We start from the raw sequence: 21,093 nt of genomic DNA, 5'->3' as shown, positions 1-21,093 counted from the left end.
TTATAAGCATATTTTAATAATAATGGGAAAATTTAATGTACATATACAAAATGTGTAGGCGTAATTGTGTACTTTTTCCCTAAAAGTCACAGAACATACGAAAAAAAAAAAATGAAATAATACTGCAAAGAGAACTATTTTTTGCTTTTTAACATTTATAATTTTGTGAATTAATAGTTGTATTGTACATTTCTAGATATTGTTTGTATATTTTTATATATTATAATCTAAAAAATCATTTAAAAAAATTTAAACTTAGTTATTGATTATATTGTACATTCCATCAGATAATTGTTGAGATCATTATTATTATTATGATATATCAGACGTAAATGGTTCTACTTTGATTTCTACTTTGAAAATAGTTTTCAGATGAGCATCGTCAGAAAACGCGTTTCCCGTTTGTAATAGTTTGTCCTTATTGGGTTCCCATAGGTCCGTTTGGATGCCATAGTGACGAACACAGCAACAGACGCTTATGCAAAGGCAAGAATTCCGCTTTTATGCTAATTATTACTCTTATTTGACATAATTGATGACTAAAACGGTAACAGTTTTGTTTTAATTGTCGATTGGCAGCATTTGGACATGAATTTGAGAGGGAAGGTAAAACGCAACTATAAAGCTAGCTTAACTGCTGTTATCTGCCTGTTGAAATTAGTATATTTTCCCCTCAACAACAAGTTATTCAAAAATTATCTCTCATGTATGTATATATATATATATATATATATATATATATATATATATATATATATATATATATATATATAAAATCTTTAAATGAGATTTGAAGTCTTAACTATGTGTACATTAACAATTAAAGTGGAAAGTGGATTTTAGTGTCATTTTTCTTCTTGTCTTCTAGGTTTCAGTCTTGTGTTAACTGGATTAAAAGACAGCAATCATGTCTTTTAGAGATCTGAGAAGTAAGAGAACCTCTGCTGTAATATTTGCATAAGAAACAAGTGTCAGTTTGTGGTCATAAAACAGAACTGAAGGGATGTTTTGTAATTAGATACTCTTTCAGTATAAAGTAATCTTACCCTGATGCATTCCTGAAAGGAGTGTATTATGAATATTTGTTGATTATTTATGTTATGATTTGGATATGTAGATTTTACAGAGATGATGCGAGCGCTCGGCTATCCTCGTCTCATCTCCATGGAAAACTTCAGATCTCCAAACTTTCCTTTAGTAGCTGAAATTCTCATCTGGCTCGTCAAGAGGTAATGCATGTGAGAGACTGGCAGAGAGACACCATGAAAGTTTAAATTAAATTCAGAGCTAAATGTGTTAAATAGCTGAGAGAACTGCATTTTAAAAATCTGAGTTATGTTTAAAGTCATATTAAATGTTATAAAAAATATTCATTAATTATATGCATTAATTCCCCTAGATATGAACCTCAGATGGAAATTCCCAGTGATGTTGAGACCGAGTCAGACAGGGTGTTTTTCATCAAAGCTGTGGCCCAATTCATGGTAAACTATATTATTGTTAATACTCATCATATCTGCTCACTTAGGCTTTTTTCTAACAAAATACGTGATATTTCACAGTATTTGTAGACTTATTTCCTATTTCTGATGTAGGCATGAGCTATCAAAGTACAGTAAGTGCTGAATTCACTGCATGTTCTCTGTGTGTTTCTCTAGGCCACCAAGGCTCATGTGAAGCTGAATCTCAAGCGTCTATATCAGGCAGATGGTTACGCTGTGAAAGAGATGCTGAAAATCACCAGCATCCTCTATAATGCCATGAAAACCAAAGAGAACGCCAGTGGTGACCAGAACAATGACGAAAACAGCAAGTTCAAGTTTGATCTGGGGTCAAAGGTAATTCATAAATTCTAACACGAGCAGAGTTTATCAAAATCAATCACTTGCATTGTATTTTTGGATGTTTTGTTTTTGTGTGTGTGCAGATAGCTGATTTAAAGGTGGCTCGTCAGCTGGGATCTGAAATTACAGCAAAGGGAGCAGCTCTGTTTGACCTGCTGGGGCACGAAGAGGACCTGAGAGAGAGCAGGACGGCTGCAATAGCCCGACCGCTGGAGGTCACTGAGACAGAGAGAGCCTTGAGAGCGGCCGTCAAAGACGTTACGGTAAAACACGGATCCTCACAGGTTCACAAGGTCCTGTTTTTCATGATATGTGACTCTTGACCACAAAACCAGTCATAAGGGTCAATATTTTGAAATAGATAATAAATAAGCTTTCCATTGATTTATGGTTTGAGATACTACTATTTGAAAATCTGGAATAAGATGGTGCAAAAAAATCTAAATACTGAGAAAATAGCCTTTAACGTCGTCCAAATGAAGTCCTTTGCAATGTATATCCACTCACAAAAATACATTTTTGATATATTTACTGTAGGAAATTTACAAAATATCTTCATGGAACATGATCTTTACTTAATATCCTAATGATTTTTGGCATAAAAAGAAAAATCGATAATTTGACCCACACAATGTATCGTTGGCTATTGCTACAAATATACACAGGTCCTCCAAGATATTTGTGGTACTTCGGTTATAATGACAAAGCTTTATATTTGTAAACTAGGAGTAGCAATATATTAAAATAATTATAAATAAATAATAATTCCAGAAGTTTCAATAACTGAAAGTTCTTCAGGGTTTACACTTTGACACCAATTTTCTGTTCATTTGTGATTACGTTTGTTTGTTTTTTAGTCGCAAATCACAATTTGTACCCAATAAAATATTTTACAGCTTGACATATAACAATTATGAAAATGCCTATAAAATTGTATTAATTTCCATGGCTTTTCCATGAACAGAAATCACATAAAATTCCATCATATATCCAGGTTTTCCAAGAACGTTGGAATTCTGGACTTTAAATAAAAATGACAGTTGTTGAGGGAATTAATTAAATAACAAATATTATAAAACTTTACATCTTGATTTTTATATGCTTTAGATTTTTTTTTTTTTAATTTTTATATCATTTCAAAATGCCTGTACTAGGAAAATCATCCATAAATGTTGCATAAATGTTATTTAAAGGTTTGTTATGCAAGTCTCTAGAGGGCTACAAGAACTCAAAATCACTTTCTCTTTCAGGTCAGTTCTTGAAAAGTCTGATTTTAGGGCATTCAGTGAGTAGCGCACTTGAATTATTTACCACTCAAAAGAACAGGAGAACGTCTTTGGAGAATATTGTGGTGTTATTTTGGGGTCTTAATGGCATCTGTACTGAATGTGTGTTTGTTTGTCTGTGTTCAGGAGAGCATCCAAATGACGAAGGATCTGCTCAATAACGTATCATCAGATGAGGCCAGTCTGGAGGCCAAAATTGAGAAGAAGAAACAGGACCTGGAGAGAAACCAGAAGCGTTTGCAAACTCTACAGAGCGTTCGGTAAACTTGTTTTTGTCATTTTTATTAGTTTTTTAAAATATGTTTATAAAATTTTTATTAGGTTTTAGTTATTTTAGTACTTAAATGCATTAAAACACTCTCTGACACTGTGTTTGAATATGTAGTCCAGCTTTTATGGATGAATACGAGAAGATCGAGGAGGACTTGCAGAAACAGTACCAGACGTATGTGGAGAAATTCCGTAACCTCAGCTTCCTGGAGCAGCAGCTAGACGACTATCACAGAGCCGAGCAGGAACGCTTCGAGGTACAAATGCATCTTATCTTCTCTCTGGCACTGTTTACACCTGGTATTAAGATGCATTTTGGTCGATCGGATCACGAGTAGACAAGGAAGACACATTCCCGTTTACACCTGGTGTTTTAAACAGTCTCTTTTGACCACTTTTAACCACTTCTGTCCTGATTACTTCGAAGGGAGGGTCTATGAGCAGGTAAATTTATGAGCTTATTAAGATATTTCAATTGAATGGACAAAATAAGCTCACGAAATTTACATATGAATGTGACCGGGGACATGTCATATGTGACTGTCGAATGTGACCAAAGACTTCCTGTTATATTTCACCCAAATTCACCTCAGTAATTCACTTTAACTAGTCTATGTTGATGTTTCCCTGAAGAATCATTTTGCCTTTTTCTTCCAGGAAGCAGAAATGACAATGAAAATGAGACAAAACAAATTAAAAGAGGAGGAGAAGAGACTCATGAGGAGTGGAGGTGGGTCACACACACTCAAACACACACACACATTTGAGCTCTGTCAGAGATCTCACGGGTTCTCTTCCTCTGTAGCAAAAGATGAAGACTCAGATGTGGACATACCCGAGGATGAAGGATCTGACAGCGACATAGATGACGGACAGCAGCCCAGAGCGCACCCCGCACGACACGCCCAGATATCAGGTGATGGAAGAACTTCAGCATTGAGCCCCACATAATCCGCTGCCCCACTCACACATATATCTGATCGGACTTGATTTGTGTTTGTGTGTTTTTGATGTCTGCAGGTCGAGGTGGCGCTCGATTCATTGGCAGTATGAGGGGAGAAGACAGTGAAGAGGTGAAAACACACACATTCACATACATAATACATCATACCGACCGAAACAATGTTATTTAGCATTATTTAAAATATTTATTAATATTTTTAATTATTTTATACTTTTTACTTTTATTATTGTATTTATTTTATTAGTTTTAATTTTAATTTAGTTTAGTAATTAAAGAATTTCAACTTATTTCAGTTAGTTGCCAAGGCAACATTTCTAAGTTTTTAATTGAAAATGATTTTTAGTATTTGTAGTTTTAGTTAACAATAACAACAATGAACCAACTTTTCCTCATTTATTCTGTTATATTCTTCCGAGTTTGTCAGATTATTTAGCCAATCGTGGTCAAGCTCTTCTATTTCCTTCCCATTTCCCTGTTTTTCCTCCATGATCTTACACAACTTCTCTACAGTGATCGTTCTTTCATTTTCTTTTCTCACTGTATATGCCACCAGCTCTCATTTCATTCACTCTGTTTTCACTCCATCTCTCTTTCTCTTCCTCTGCACTCGTTCTTCAAGCCCAGCGTAAAGGAACGAACTCGTCTATCCGGCAGCAGCCGGAAGCAAAAGAGAAGAAAGGTGGTGTGTGTGTGTGTGTGTGTGAGTGTGTGTTATTTATATACTAGGACGTGGATTTTTATATACAAGGACGATAACTATAACAAATATATCTGCGAGCAGCATTTATCAGGGTTCAATCGCTTTAAGGCCTTTAAGCACATGTGTAAAAAGGTATTATGTTTTAATTAGTAAGCCTGTTACCAACTTAATCATAGATGGAAAGGACCATTTGCAGCCAATACAGGCAATTTACCATAGAAAATATATAGTTTTAAAAGCTAAAAACAGTTATCGAGGTTGAGCCAGACACCTAGGACTAGTTCGCCAAAGTTGGTTTTTGAAATCTCCAATATTTAACAAACGAGTAGGTGGACAGAGGCGGTTTTAGAGGCAAAGTTGTTCAGAATGAGGAGTTCTGCGTGGCTGAATCCCAAATGGCACACTTCTATGCACTTTTGGACTAACAATGGCTGCCACATGTGCGTGTGCATGTCCGTTAAGTCCACGAGACCGTAGTGTGTCCCGTTCATACTTTTTTTTTTTATATAGCTCATGCATTTAAAGCGGCAGATGACAAAAATGCAGCATGTGCTTATAAACAGAATGATGTGCGCTGGTGTGGATGGCAATATATTTATTGTTATAGATATCATTCTTTATAGTATTTATATATTAGGCCTTTATAGTATTTATTAATATTTTGGTCAAAGTTTACGTTTTTCATTTAATATTTATATTTTATAAAAATAGCTTTATTTAAATTAACAAAATCGATATTTTTTTTAGTTAATAACAAAATTGGCATATTTGTGTGTGAGTGTGAACTCCTGGATGTTCTTATAATTACTAATTCTAATAATTCTGAATTAGGGATATTGATTGAGCCTCGTTCCAGTGACCATCCACTGACCGCTGTGTGTGCGTCTTCTGTTTTATAATTCACAATGTGCTTTGGTTTGCAGTCAGAGGATAGCGAGATTGACGTAGACGATGATGATGAAGATGGTGAGGAAGACGAAGATGAAGAGGAAGAGGAAAACGAGGATCTGGATGAAGATAATGACAGTCTGGAGGGCTCCTCTGCCAAACCTGGACGGTCAAAGCGGTCACTGCACCCACAAATCCTTGAGGAGAGTGATAATGATTTTTAACAGACAACTTAAATGACATTATTACGCTAACATGGAAAAACACGTTCAGTGGAACTTCTTGAATTTATTTGAACTTTTCATGAATCAGTTCAATGTAAATTGCTGCATCAAACTGAATGTGATAATTTACATGACATGGAAAAAGTAAATATATGTAAATACCAAAATTTAATTTCCAATATATGAATATGTTTGTATTCAAGTGTAGCTGCCTGTTCAATTGCCAGTTATTTGGATTCATCTGAGTGATAGTTTAACAAAATTGTTGTATTGTGTGTTTTATTAAGGCAACATCTCTGTCAGTACTGTTATATAAAATAAACATTTATTATTACACAACTTTAATACATAAACTTATTAATACAAAAATATTTACATGAATAAGACTACATAAACATCTTTGTTTTAACATATTCATTTGTACGTGTGTGCTAGATATCCACCACACAATCTGGTGCACCAGCTTTGATGGCATCCGATACGACCTTTGCCCCCGATTCCCCGATGCCGTTACCCTGGAGACTGAAACAGAAAAACATAACACATCACAGCCAAATCTCGCACAGGAACAATCACGTGCCATGAAATGTGCCATTCGCTGCAGATTATAAATGATCAGTCTTCAGATTCACAGCCTCACACACTGCAAAATACTATCACACGTGCCATGCTATCGTGACACCCTGTGGTTGAACCTCTCAGACACAGATGGCGGTTCACACATAAACCCAAACAGACAGACACACAGACTGACTTGATGTAGGTGAGCTGATGGTTTCCTCTCAGCGCAGTCGCGATGAAGATCGCTCCGTCCATCCCCAGAGAATTCTCCTGTAGACTACAAACACGTGCAAATACACTATTTCAATGTTCATGTTCTGTTTGGGTGTAGAAATACAATCTACTCTTGTTACTCACAAGCATCTTCTCATGCTAAGATTTTCAGCATTAAATTTTTTTTTTTTACATGCTAGTTTATTTCACGTGCCAATATTTATTTGCACTTGTTTTAATGTTTAAGAAACAAATTGTTAGCCTCATAGCATAATTGCCTAAGTAATTTTTTGGCCAAATTGTGATATCTGCCTTTGAAATATGATCTGGGCAATTATGCTATGAGGCTAACGAAATACTTTTATTCAGCACGATGCATTAAATTGGTCAGAAGTGTCAGTAAAATACTTAGAATGTTAGAAAAGATTTCTATTTCAGATAAATGATCAAAGAATCCTGTGGACATACTTCAGACTTCTCAAACTCCTGTTGTTCTTCAGAGCGCTGGAAAATGCCTTCGCTCCTTCCATCCCAATGGAGTTGCCACGCAGACTAAAACAACAACAAAAATATTGGATGAATAGATGGATAAATAGATGGAAGGAAGGACTAACAGAACAATAGATAGACAGATGGATGGATAGATGGATGGATGGAAGGATTGAAGGACCGATGGATAGATGGAAGGACAGATGGATGGAAGGACCGACGGATGGACAAGTGGACGGACGGATAGATGGATGGATGGATGGACTAACAGAACAATAGATAGATAGACAGATGGAAGGACGGATGGATGGATGATAGATGGACTAACAGAACTATAGATAGATGGATGGATGGATGGATGGACCAACAGATGATGGATGGTTGGATGGATGGACCAACGGATGGATGGACCAACAAATGGAAGGATGGAAGGACCAATGGATGGACGGATGGATGGAAGGTCCGACAGATGGACAAATGGACGAATGGATGGATAAAAGGACCGATGGATGGATGGAAGGATTGAAGGATGGATGGATGGATGGATGGATGGAAGGACCGATGGATGGATGGAAGGACCGACGGATGGGTGATTGGATGGATGGAAAGACTGACAGGTGAATAGATGGACTGACGGATAGATGGATGGATGTACAGATGGATGGATGGAAGGACCAATGGGTGGATGGACAGATGGATGGATGGAAGGACTGACAGATGAATGGAGCGATGGATGGATGGATGGATGGATAAACAGATGAATAAATAGATGGACAGACAGATAAACAGACAGATGGACGGATAGATGGATTTTTTTTACGTAAAAATGAAGACTTACTCTAGTGTATGAAGAGTTTCATTGACCACCAGAGCGTTGGCTAGTGCAACGGCCCCTGATTTACCTGCTGATACACCCTGAAGACTACAAAACACACACACACACACAACGTCAGACACAACAAGCTTTACCAAACAACCATGAAATATGAAGAGAGCTGAAATGAGACTCACTAGAGCACACTGAGAGAAGAGTTTGACCTCAGAGCACAGGCCAGAGCAATGACGCCATTATCACCGAGAGCGTTCTCCTGCAGACTGAGAGGAAAACATTCATCATACACTCTATAAACCTGAGACATGCATGAGGATGTAGAATAGACAGTCTTACTCCAGCAGCTGGATGCAGGTGTTGCTCATGAGAGACTGTGCTAAAGCTTTAGCTGCTCCAGCCTTCATGAAGTTCCACTGGAGACTGAAACACACACACACACACACACATACAGCATGACTTCACATCCTAACACAGATGACATCACATCCTGATCTAGATTATATCATTTCCTGACTGCCAGTAACAAAGTTCATCTTTGAGCTTCTCATTAGTTTGTCTCTATTGTCTTAAATTCAGTTTCTTTAACTCACTGTAAGGAGGTGATCGCTCTGTTGACCCTCATGGCTTCAGCGATGGCCGTCACCCCCTCATCATGAAGAAGATTAGCGGTCAGACTTAAACACAAACACAGATAAATGATTAGAAGAAGTGAGCTAACACACACACACACACACACACACATATATATATATATATATATATATATATATATATATATAATTAAACATGTATTTTGTGTGTACTTACTCAAGCTCTTTAAGACAAGTGTTGACTTTTAAGGCTTTGGCGATGTCTTTGGCACCAGAAACTCCTATTGAATTCTCCCTTAGACTACCACCAAATATATACACAAAAATAGCATTAAATCTTAGCCAGAACATAATACTGTGGTGTTTGAAATGGGCTTGTATTGACATACTTCAGACAGCTGAGTCCTCGGTTTGACTGAAGAGCGTGAGAGAGAGCTTTAATGCCTCTATCACTCACAGAGTTACTCTGAAGACTAAACCAGGAAGAGAGACACATTCATTCAGCAAGGTGCGTCTGCAGTGGATTGTAAGGAACTTGCCGATTGAGTGTGTTTTACCTGAGCGTGTGGAGAACGTGGTTGACCATAAGCGCTTGAGCCAGAGCCACGGTTCCCAAATCACCCAGATGATTGCTGGATACACTGTAGAAACATTCACACACACAGAATTATTCACAATGTAGAGTTTCATCTATCTGTCAATCACTCAATCAGACTTTGAGCAGAATCTTACTTGAGATCCTGAAGAGTTTGATTCTTTGTGAGGGCGTCTGCGATTTTTTTCACACCTTCTGGTCCGATGCCGTTCTTCTGAAGACTGCAATGCATGAAGATTTGTGTTTATGACGCTCTGTTAAAGCACACAAACACACACTGAAACACAGACTCACTTCAATGTGGTGAGCTTTCGGTTTGATTGAAGAACCTCTGCCAGCGCACGAGCACCTTCATCCTCTATGTGGTTACTCTGCAAACTACATGAATCAACACACACATGCACACACATCCAGTCACAAACACACACATGCCCGCATATGTGCACACAAGCATATACAAATTAAAAACTGTAGGACTTAAAGTTTAAGATTACATTTTTTTAAGATTTTTTAAAAATCTAAAATATATATATATCTAACATATATATATATTTTAAAATAATGTATTTTATTTTATAAATAATATGAACAAATTAATTTTATTTATTATAAATATTATAATATAAAAATATAGCTGTAACAATTATATTTATTTATAATCAATTTGACAGCACTAATTATATTATATTATATTTAGTGCTGTCAAATCAATTAATTGTGACTAATCGCATTTAACTTAAAAGTATGTAAATATATATGTGTGAGTATATATATACACATATACACACACACATATATTCAAACTTTTATGTTAGATGCGATTAATCATGATTAATCAATTTGACAGCACTAATTATATTATATATTTAGTGCTGTCAAATCGATTAATCGTGATTAATTGCATTTAACTTAAAAGTATGTAAATTTATAATATGTGTGAGTATATATATATATATATATATATATATACATATACACACACACATATATACAAACTTTTATGTTAGATGCGATTAATCGTGATTAATCAATTTGACAGCACTAGTTATATTATATTATATTATATTATATTATATTATATTATATCATATTATATTATATTATATTATATTATATTATATTATATTATATTATATTATATTATATTATATTATATTATATTATATTATATTATATTATAAATTACAGCTGTCACAATTCTATAATGGTTTATTAGAACTCACTTGACTGACACGAGGACCTGGTTCATTTTTAGTGCCTCGCACAACGTCTTTGCTCCCTTGGCGCCGATGTTGTTGCCACGGAGGCTAAAAGAAACAAGATCTATCTTATTTAACACCCTTAATTTCCCCAGTTGATTCAGCTTATAAGGATCAAGGGCACAGTATTCATACATAATATTCAATGACCAGCTCAAAATACAACATCGAAAACATGGTTTCACTTTATTTTGATGGTCCCTTTAACACATTCTGTTGGCTAGAAGTAACATTGCACCTACATGTCAACTAACTCTTATTAGAGTAGTAGTAGAGTATTAGTAGACTGGTAGGGTTAGAGTTAGAATAAGTTGACATGTAGTTACAAAGTTACTTATAGTCAACAGAATGTTCAAAAGGTACCATTAAAATAAAGTGTTACCAAAAACACAATACAATGTATAAAAATACAATATACAAATACAAAAAAGGTAATATTTCATAATAAAGTTACTGACTCCAGGGCTGTGAGGGTTCGGTTGACGAGTAGAGCCCGACTGAGTGGTTTAACTCCTTTACTGCTGATTAAGTTGTCAGCCAGACTAGAAAAGAGAGAGAAAGTGAGTTAAACACGTTAAAGACTGTAATAGGATTTATGTGTGTGTGTACCTCACAGGGTTATTATCACTAACTAAAACTAAAATTAAAACCATTAAAAAAAACTTTTTGTTACTTGAAATAAAAATAAAAAAACACAACAAAATAAACTAAAATGAAACTGTAAACATAAAACTATAATTGTGAATTAATGATACTAAAAAATAACACTGGTACCTGAGTATCTGAATATGGCACTCTTTAGCACTCAGCAGACTTCCCAACAGCTCCATGGCGCCTTCCTTAAATTCATTGTTTTCCATTCTGCAATCCATAGTTAAAAGTACATACAAGATGTGGAAAAATATTAGTTTATTCCACACTCAAAGTGTGTTAAGGGGCTTTTCTTTACAAACACCTAAGAATATATGTATAAACATACATGCTTTACCTCAGATTACTGCAGTACAGCAGCTGTGGGAGGAGCCTCTTCAGGGAGGAGGAGTCTAGACAATTCGACAGTTGCGTTTCTTCTGTACATGCATCTGATACTTGCAACAAGTAAGCTAGCACAGAACAAACTCCGCCCTTCAGCTTTCCCCGCAGGCCGCAGTTCATGAGATCCTCCTCTACTGAGCGTAGCCACTCCCCTTGTTGCAGCTCCGCCAAACACGTCACCATTGTGACGCTGCGCATGCTTACGGCGTCGCCTCCTGTCCCCGTCACCGTATTCTGAAGCAAAGTCGTCGCCGCGGTGCGGTGGTTCACCTGCTCCTCGCGGGAAACGCCCAGAGGACCACCTAGCAAAGCGGTGACCGCCGGAGACAGCAGCCCTGACAGGAAGCGCATGAAGAGGTCGAGGTTGCCTTGCGTGGCGGCGTCCGATTGGTTGGTTTTCTGCAGCGCAGCGCGGTAGTGGCTGTGGAAGCCGATTCGGGGCCACGAAACACTACTTTCGGAGAACAGATCGAACATCCCACGCCTTGACGAAACGTAGTAAAAAAGAGCTCCCAGGTATTCCTGCACAGACGTGTGTGTGAACTGCCACACGACGCTATCGGATGACCAGCTTTGCTTGCGCTGGAGGATGCGGTGTCCGAGAGTCCCGACCTGAGGTGGTACGTCGACACCGTAAGTTCGCAATTCGGCCTCGCTGAATGTATGCCGTCGCCGTAAGAGGCTATAAAACGCAAGACGACCTAGAGTGCTCAGCGACTTCCTGATGCCGCCACTGGCCGGGTCTGATCCAGAGAGGTGTGGCCAACAGTAGTGGGCGTAGACTTCTGTTAGAGTCCGGGGGAGGGGCGTTGAATCCGACTCCAGCTTTAAAAGGCGCGACATCGTAGTTATGATAATGTGGCAAACCGCGGGGACGGAAGACAAAATAAGCAACGGTTTCTGAGAATTCAGGTAAGTCCACACTTGGGAGGAGACATCCTCAGGCATGTACGTTTGAGACGATGAGCTCTCTTGCGATAATGAGTACTCATCTAACGTGTTCGTAATACAATGATTAATATAATCCTTTATTTGCGTTCGCGAAAAAGGCGGGGCTTCGGTCACACGATCGACCAATCCCGCCGGAACTTTCGCCCCAATGCCAGGCCTTGACAAAAGCCAGAGCGTTGCCCCTGGCAAAAGGTTACCTCGTACAATATTCGTAATGAGGTCCGACACTGGTATTTCGCGACGAGGGTCGCTAGTGGGCGGGGCATCTGAGAAATCCAGTGATTGGCGAAATTCTTCCAATCCATCCAAAATGAGCAATACTTTGCAGGACTCATTAGAGATAATTACGTCCACGTTATCATAGGGAACGAACAACCGCAGCAAGCGCTCGACCGATAACCGATCGAAACTGCTCAATTCCCAGCATGCAATGGGAATCGCAAGACTCAGCTCTGGATAGATCTGTCCGCTGCACCAAAGTCGGATGAAACGGTGGACCATTCGGGTCTTCCCGCTGCCAGCCACGCCCACTGTCAGTGTCACACGTGGGGCGGTGCTAACCCTCGTCAACGGCGCAATAAGCTTGTCCAATCCCAGTGCTCGACCGTGAAGAGGCCCCGCCCCTCTGTTGACTGACACCTGTACGAGGTCGTGTTCTCGCTGCTGTAGGTCAGATACACTCTCTATAAGGAGAAAAGCGGAACCGTGCGAGTTACCGCCGGCTTGCGCGAACGAATTGTCATCATCTTTGAGTCGCTGAAGGAGAGCGTCTTTATGTGGTCGAACGACAGAGTCTGTGGAGAGAAAGAGGGAGACGTAAGGAACTCAGGGATAGAAAAAGTATTTTAAAATAACAAATAAAATCACGCATACCATGTACGGTTATAAGGTTGTACTCAGTCAGGTGTGAACTTTGAAGATAAGCCTGAAGGGCGGCGCCATGTGGATCAGTGACAGACAGGAACTCCACCAATACATGCACTTTATCCTTCAAAGACCCCATTTCCTGGATGTGCCCCACCTCCTGTGCACTGAGCAGGTCTGATTTTCTCATGTGATGGACCACATTTACCAAAATGGAGGAGGATAAGAACCTTTGCAACAACACCTGGTGTCTGCGTAACCACCCAGAATCTGAGGAACAAACACACACACACACAAACATTCATACACAAAGAACATGTAGCATACGTTTTTAGAAATAGGGATGCACAGATACTGATTTTTTGTTTAGCACTGATAATTAGTTCAGTAACACTTTAGTCAAGTCAAGTTACCTTTATTTATATAGCACTTTTTACAATGTAGATTGTGTCAAAGCAGCACTACATTGATAACTGGTACATTATTTTGGCTGCACAGCAGCTTTTAAAGGATAGTGTCAATGCAGGCAGATCAAAGCACTGTTGAATATCAAATGTCAAGTCAAATGTCAAGTGTCCCCAACTAAGCTTTACAATAAGGTCTCATTAGTTAATGCATTAGAGCAATACATTTGTTACAGTATTTATTCATCTTAACATTAGTTAATAAAAATATAACTCTTCATTATTAGCTCAAGTTCATTAAATAATATTAATAGATATAACTTTTGATTTTAATAGTGCATTAGTAAATGCTGAAATTTGACAACTAAGATTAATAAATGTTTTAGAAGTATTTTTCAATGTTAGTTTATGTTAAGCAATGTTAACAAATTGTCACCTTATTGTTAATATTTTAATATATATATTTTTTAAAATGTATACATTTTAATATTTAATATTTATAGCTGATATGGCTTATTCAAAAAAAAATTGTCAGTATTAAAATCTGTACTACTTTTTTAATCAAAAATAATAAATACAAACATATTTACAAATACATATATATAAAAATATTACAACATTAAAAACAAAAATACATGTTTTATGCACATGTATATTTTAATATTTAATATTAATGGTTGATAACTGAGACATTGTCAGTATTATAAATTTATGTTACTTCATTATATATAAAAAATTGATACAAATATTAAATACAAATATATTTATAGATGCAAATATATGATAAATATAAAAATATTACATAAAAAGTAAAGTTTTTTTTTGACACACAGATCTGCTAAAGTTGCTTGTGTACAAGCAGAAAATGCAACTAATTAACTCTTAAAAGAGTCTTTGCCATAATCTATTCCAAGTTGGTGCTAAATGATGGGAAAAGTCATCTAAATGGTAAATATAGACAGAAACTGTACAGTATTTGGTGATAAATATCAAATACTGATTGTAAGAATGTAACAAAAAATGCAATAAAAAACATTTATGCTAATATCTAAACCTATTTATATATAAAATGTTGAATATAAATGAAATATGATATGATTGTGGGCTCTCTATCTTTACCTTCCATCCTTTTGCTAGTCTCTTGTTTTTGAGCATTGGACTTCAGATCCAGGTAGCAGTACTCCTGCCATGGGATATGGTCATGTCTAGCCATCCCAGCAGAGCGCTAAAAGGAACGCGTGTCCAGGTGTTTGTGGGAATCAGACCCTCAGCGTGATTCAGTAGGATCCATTCCCCTGTAACAGACAGACCATGCAAAAATCAGCAGCACACAGACACAACGCACAACGATCGGATGGATGCGGTCAGCAGTGTGGCATTGTGGATGCAAGATTTGCACAAACATTGATCACACATTTCACACATTGATCAGACATTGATCACATTTTCTTAGATGTATATTTTGTCATTTCTAACACTAGAGTGATGTTATAGTACCAATAAAGTAACAGGGGTGTTCATTTCCAGCAAATATCAGTTCAGTGGAAACCAAGTCTGAACCTCATTACCCACATGCATCAACAAAACACTGTGTTACTATGGCTACAGCACGACATCTGTCCGAGACAGATGTGAGGCGCAGGTTTGAAGCCCGTAGAGTTAAGAAAACTGAAAATTGTATGCCACAATAAGATATATTTCTATTAACAAAACAATCTGCATAGCATGTGACCTCAAAATAAGAAAACAAAAAATACACAAACAGGAGTTCAGGTGAGGTAGAAACTGTAACCATGACCTTCTACGACAGACACACAACAGCAGAAAGAAACGGCGAAGTCAGCAGAACGTTTGCTTCAGACGTTCTGCAGCAGCTGCTGAGGTTCATGCCGAAACCCCTGAAGAACAAACTGAAAACCTCACGATTGAGATCAAGTAGCCTATAGATTTAGAAGAGTTAGCAGCAAGTTTGAAGAAGCAAGTGATGATCAAATACATCAGTCATATCTATCAATAATGTGGCTTCCTATTAAACAGACCTTGAAATTAAGTCCAGTTAAAGGAGAATATATATATATATATATATGTGTGTGTGTGTGTATATATATATATATATATATATATATATATATATATATATATGTATGTGTATATATATGTGTGTCTATCTATATGTGTGTGTGTGTGTGTGTGTATATATATATATACAGTCAAACCAAAAATTATTCAGACATTTTTGATATTTTTGATATATTTTTACTAGTGGGTGCAGGACACTATAGTTCATTTATGTAAGTGAGGATAGCAAAATAAACTGTGACATATTATACCCAAACATTCTTCATACAGTGGAAATTGATACAAATTTTGGAACCAAAAATTATTCAGACACTTTGACCTGACCATGTTTTGCTTCAGTGTTATCTGACATCATTAGGATTAATTTTTTTCTGACACAGTTTAACTCTCTTGATCTTGTCATATTTTATTACCATTTTTTTAATTATAGTAAATAAACTGTATTAATGAATTAAATGTTCAAGGTGTCATACAGTAAAAACAGTAATATTGTGAAATATTATTTCAATTTATAATAACTGTTTTATATTTGAATATATTGTGAAATGTAATTTATTCCTGTGATCAAAGCTGAATTTTCAGCATCATTACTCCAGTCTTCAGTGTCACATGATCCTTCAGAAATCATTCTAATATGCTGATTTGCTGCTCAAGAAACATTTCTGATTATTATCAATGTTGAAAACAGTTGAGCTGCTTCATATTATTGTGGAAACTGAGATACATTGTTGTTTTCAGGATACATTTATGAATACAAAGTTCAAAAGAAATAGAAATGGTTGTAATATTATAAATGTCTTAATCAGTTCATTAAGATGTATGAAATGCGCAGTTAGTTACAGATGAGCAGTGTTTGTGTCCGTGTAACACTTTCACTCAAAGTGTAAACTGGCCTAAACGTCTTCTCACATCAGTATGTAACTTCCTTAGTGACATTCTAATAAAATATATAGCAAGAATAATTTTTCCCACAGTTGGGTTTTTAGTATTAGCTGAACCCTTACAAATATTCTGTTCTGGTGGAGCTTCACAGAATCAACAAAGTGTGTGGAAGGAAAAAGCAAAAGTATTTTTGGAACAATAAATACCAGCAAATCAGCAAAAAATAGTCCTGTTTATTTTGCCAAAGTGTTTTAAGCACACAGGTCTTCATCAGGGCTGAGAGATTACAGGTGCACAGAGACTCATTCAATGCAAACAAAGGGCAAAATTCAAATTTAACAATAACCAACAAGGAAATCAGATGGTATGGCATCCACCAATCATGTAACATAACAGGTAAGTGATCACACATCAGGCCCTTACAAATATACACCATGGTAATTAGAGCTTCCTCAGTCTAAAATATCAGTTACTTTTAAATCTAGAGACCCTAGCAACCATCTAAATAGCCTAGAAACCACACAGAATACCCTATAACAATCATGGTGGTGAGTTGTGCACAGGCAGTACCTAAAACAACAGCATTATTCTTTAAAATGCACAAAGAAACTGATTTTACATTAGTAATATTAATTACCATGTTAGAGCTCTATTGCATGTCTGCAAAATGTATTAACTACATTTAAAGTCCCCCTGTGGCGAAAATCAGGTATTTAATGTTGTTTATATGTCAATGTGGTGTTTTTAATATGATTTAAGACAAACCATGTGCAAATTCATAAGCCAACACCATTGATGACGATTTTCTCTTTAAAACTGCAGTGAAAAACGACAGTTTAAAATATATATATATATATATATATATATATATATATATATATATATATATATATATATATTATTTACAGTCTATGGTTTGAAATATAGGTTTGAAATCACAAACTACTTCACAAACTACCTTGCAACCAATCACGTCAACGTGCTGGCGGGCTTTAGCATGTAATTAACTACGACGCTCTGAAGCAAGGAAGTCGTGCATTAGCAACACATTTTTAACAGTTTGATAACAAAGTCAAGCAAAAGACTAATCATATTAATTACCATTATGTGTCCGACGCTGTAAAGAGCGATACCATTGTGCAGCGTTTACCTCAGTAAGTTGACCGAGTGGATATCTCGCGCGAGTGAGTGGAGGCGGGGCTAATTAGCATATTCATAGATCCGCGTATAATAAATGAAGCAAGAGAGTAGGGTTACATTCAAGCTATTTTAAGGCATGAAGATATTTTTCAGAGGAAAAAAAACTGTCATTTTGGTGATCAAAGATGAGTTTTAAAGGTGCCCTAGAATTAAAAATTGAATTTATCTTGGCATAGTTACATAACAAGAGTTCAGTACATGGAAATGACATACAGTGAGTCTCAAACTCCATTGTTTCCTCCTTCTTATATAAATCTCATTTGTTTAAAAGTCCTCAGAAGAACAGGCGAATCTCAACATAACACAGACTGTTACGTAACAGTCGGGATCATTAATATGTACGCCCCCAATATTTGCATATGCCAGCCCATGATCGAGGCATTAGACAAGGGCAGGACGTCTGGATGTGCACAGCTGAATCATCAGACTAGGTAAGCAAGCAAGAACAATAGCGAAAAATGTCAGATGGAGCAATAATAACTGACATGATCCATGATATCATGATATTTTCAGTGATATTTGTAAACTGTCTTTCTAAATGTTTCGTTAGCATGTTGCTAATGTACTGTTAAATGTGGTTAAAGTTACCATCGTTTCTTACTGTATTCACGGAGACAAAAGCTGTCGTTATTTTCATTATTAAACACTTGCAGTCTGTATAATGCATAAACACAACTTCATTCTTTATAAATTTCTCCAACAGTGTAGCATTAGCCATTAGCCACGGATCACAGCCTCAAATTCTTTCAGAATCAAATGTAAACGTCCAAATAAATACAATACTCACATAATCCGATGCATTATCAATTTTGAGGGTTATATTAGCTGTGTAAACTTTGTTTATGCAATGTATATAGAGTCGAGAGCTCGGGAGGGGGCGGGGAGCACGCGATTTAAAGGGGCAGCAGCCCTGAATCAGCGCATTTCTAGTTATGCCCCAAAATAGGCAGTTTAAAAAATTAATTTAAAAAAATCTATGGGGTATTTTGAGCTGAAACTTCACAGACACATTCAGGAGACACCTTAGACTTATATTACATCTTTTAAAAAAACAAGGTGCCATCTTGTTTGATGGCACCTTTAAAGGAAAAAAATGTTGACTACAGAGGGACTTGCTATTGTAACCTAGCTATTGTGTCAGTAAATTGGCAAATGCAACCAAAATAAAAAGTGTGTTTGTCATCGTGTGAGCCACACTGGTTAAAAATTTTAGATGTTTTTTCACCCTGGAAATATTTGTTAGGCTATATATACAAATTTCATGTTTGTTCAACTGTTTTGTTGACCCTGACTGCTTTCTATATACAAGAATGTCAGTTTTGTCGCGCTGAATGCGCTTGTGTATCACACTAAGCTTTTTATATACAGATTTCAACAGTATAAGAAAGATTTACTAGGAAAAGTCAATACTGTAATACTGTAGTATTTATGAATCATTTTTACACACTCATGTCTTCCTCTAACACCACCACCACCACCATTTATTACATATCTCTTCCACTAAAAAAGCAACAGTGTATTTTTAGTTTGCGTGTAACACATTTCTACAAAAATAAATGTACTGAATAACACAAATTCATTAATTTAGTACTACGTAGTGTTTAGGGTTTAGACGCTCTTCCATATTTACAAATGCTAGTGATTGTGCTGTCAGCAAACTCCATATACAGTGCATGCCTCCAAATTTGATTGGTTGATTGGTAAGATTGTTATTCCTATTCATTAAAATGGCAAGTCATTTGCCAGCAGATTACAAACATCCCATTCAGATATTTATGGAATATACAGTATATGCATGTCTGATAGATTTTGATCACTGAACGGATCATTTAGCACGCAAAGGCTCAGACGACGAAAGAATGTTTAGAAGTTGTGAAGAGTTTGACAATTTCACTATTCAGTTTTGATCAACAAGCCATGAGCATTTAGTTATTGTGCAAATTGTAGACAATGTACTAATGCTTTTGCATGCATGTGCCAAAACACGTGCAATTTGCTTAAATCAATAAGAAATTCAAAATTCTAATTGTTCAGAGACCTGAACATGTTGTTTTGAGAGAGACAAATTGAGCCAAAAAGCGACAGAGAAAAACTGTAATATAGAATACTGATAATAAGCAGACATATTTGATATATTTTTACTAGTGGGTGCAGGACGCTATAGTTCATTTATGTGAGTGAGGATAGCAAAATAAAGTAAAATGTGACATATTATACCCAAAAATTCTTCATACAGTGGACTACCCGTAAAATTGATACAAATTTGGAACCAATATATATATAAATATATGAGTCAGACAGACAGATAGATAGAATGATAGGCAGACAGAAAGACAGATAGATGCTGTTATCGTTATTCACAACATTCAGACAGCCAGCTACATTGAGGAAACTGAACACTCACTGTTGATTCAGTCCAGTCTTGTTGTTCTTCAGATTTGGAGGCTCCAAACACACAACAACAGCAGCAGCAGGAGTGTTTTTGAGTACAGAAAGTTTCACTGCCGTCTGCTAACCTCCGCTCATCTCTACCCTACTTCTCACAGACCTCATCTTCATCTTCCATTCGACACTTTTCTCTGTTTGAGTGTCTCTGTCACGCAACGTCTGTCTTTTTCTTTCCCTCTCTTTCTATCCTTCCTGTCGCACCTCCTTCTCTTCCTGTGCAGCAGGCCACAGATGCACTTTTGACGTGTAGCATCGTCTGACATGCTGTCATTGTGTGCACAAAACCGCATACAAATACACACACACACACACGCTTGCTCTACATAAAGCACTGGACTGTGCAAATGTTCAGAAACAAAAACACACATTCACACATGAGTACAGCTGTGTGAAGTTAATAACAGAAACACTAAGGTCAAAGAAAAAAAATCTTATGCAAAACAGAAAAAAAACTATGCAAAGTCAATGTAGGCAAGTATATTGGGGATTGTGACTTAAGATGATGCATCCGATAC

The 21,093-nt window shown here is 36.6% G+C and overlaps 2 protein-coding genes across 5 annotated transcripts; one reads left to right on the top strand and one right to left on the bottom strand.

The window, feature by feature from the left end:
* The first annotated feature begins 430 nt into the window (after positions 1 to 430).
* cluap1 (clusterin associated protein 1) lies at positions 431 to 6,184 on the top strand. Of its 3 annotated transcripts, none has more exons than XM_067378046.1 (13): positions 431 to 486; positions 869 to 929; positions 1,118 to 1,229; positions 1,400 to 1,484; positions 1,659 to 1,838; positions 1,928 to 2,107; positions 3,257 to 3,390; positions 3,516 to 3,657; positions 4,058 to 4,130; positions 4,206 to 4,316; positions 4,421 to 4,473; positions 4,984 to 5,043; positions 5,988 to 6,184. In XM_067378046.1, exons 2-13 carry the CDS (start codon positions 908 to 910, stop codon positions 6,174 to 6,176), a joined length of 1,341 nt encoding a protein of 446 aa, XP_067234147.1. In that variant the 5' UTR covers positions 431 to 486; positions 869 to 907; the 3' UTR covers positions 6,177 to 6,184. The 3 variants fall into 3 exon arrangements, with proteins under 3 accessions (XP_067234147.1, XP_067234149.1, XP_067234148.1); XM_067378047.1 differs by lacking the exon at positions 431 to 486 and adding an exon at positions 526 to 606; XM_067378048.1 differs by lacking the exon at positions 4,984 to 5,043.
* A 378-nt stretch (positions 6,185 to 6,562) lies between these two features.
* nlrc3 (NLR family, CARD domain containing 3) lies at positions 6,563 to 20,972 on the bottom strand. 2 transcript variants are annotated; one of them, XM_067378045.1, is made up of 19 exons: positions 20,535 to 20,972; positions 15,089 to 15,264; positions 13,575 to 13,835; positions 11,704 to 13,495; positions 11,490 to 11,576; positions 11,174 to 11,257; positions 10,680 to 10,763; positions 9,751 to 9,834; positions 9,594 to 9,677; positions 9,419 to 9,502; positions 9,251 to 9,334; positions 9,079 to 9,162; positions 8,862 to 8,945; positions 8,608 to 8,691; positions 8,451 to 8,534; positions 8,278 to 8,361; positions 7,419 to 7,502; positions 6,931 to 7,014; positions 6,563 to 6,698 (listed from the first exon to the last, which is right to left on the bottom strand). In XM_067378045.1, exons 2-19 carry the CDS (start codon positions 15,180 to 15,182, stop codon positions 6,608 to 6,610), a joined length of 3,417 nt encoding a protein of 1,138 aa, XP_067234146.1. In that variant the 5' UTR covers positions 15,183 to 15,264; positions 20,535 to 20,972; the 3' UTR covers positions 6,563 to 6,607. The 2 variants fall into 2 exon arrangements, with proteins under 2 accessions (XP_067234146.1, XP_067234145.1); XM_067378044.1 differs by lacking the exon at positions 6,563 to 6,698 and having other exon boundaries at positions 6,801 to 7,014.
* Positions 20,973 to 21,093: the final 121 nt, after the last annotated feature.

The sequence above is a fragment of the Chanodichthys erythropterus genome, chromosome 23 (genome assembly GCF_024489055.1).
Source record: "Chanodichthys erythropterus isolate Z2021 chromosome 23, ASM2448905v1, whole genome shotgun sequence".
Taxonomy (NCBI): domain Eukaryota; kingdom Metazoa; phylum Chordata; class Actinopteri; order Cypriniformes; family Xenocyprididae; genus Chanodichthys; species Chanodichthys erythropterus.
Note: the sequence above shows the minus strand (reverse complement) of the source record. Positions and strands in the feature narration are given on the sequence as shown.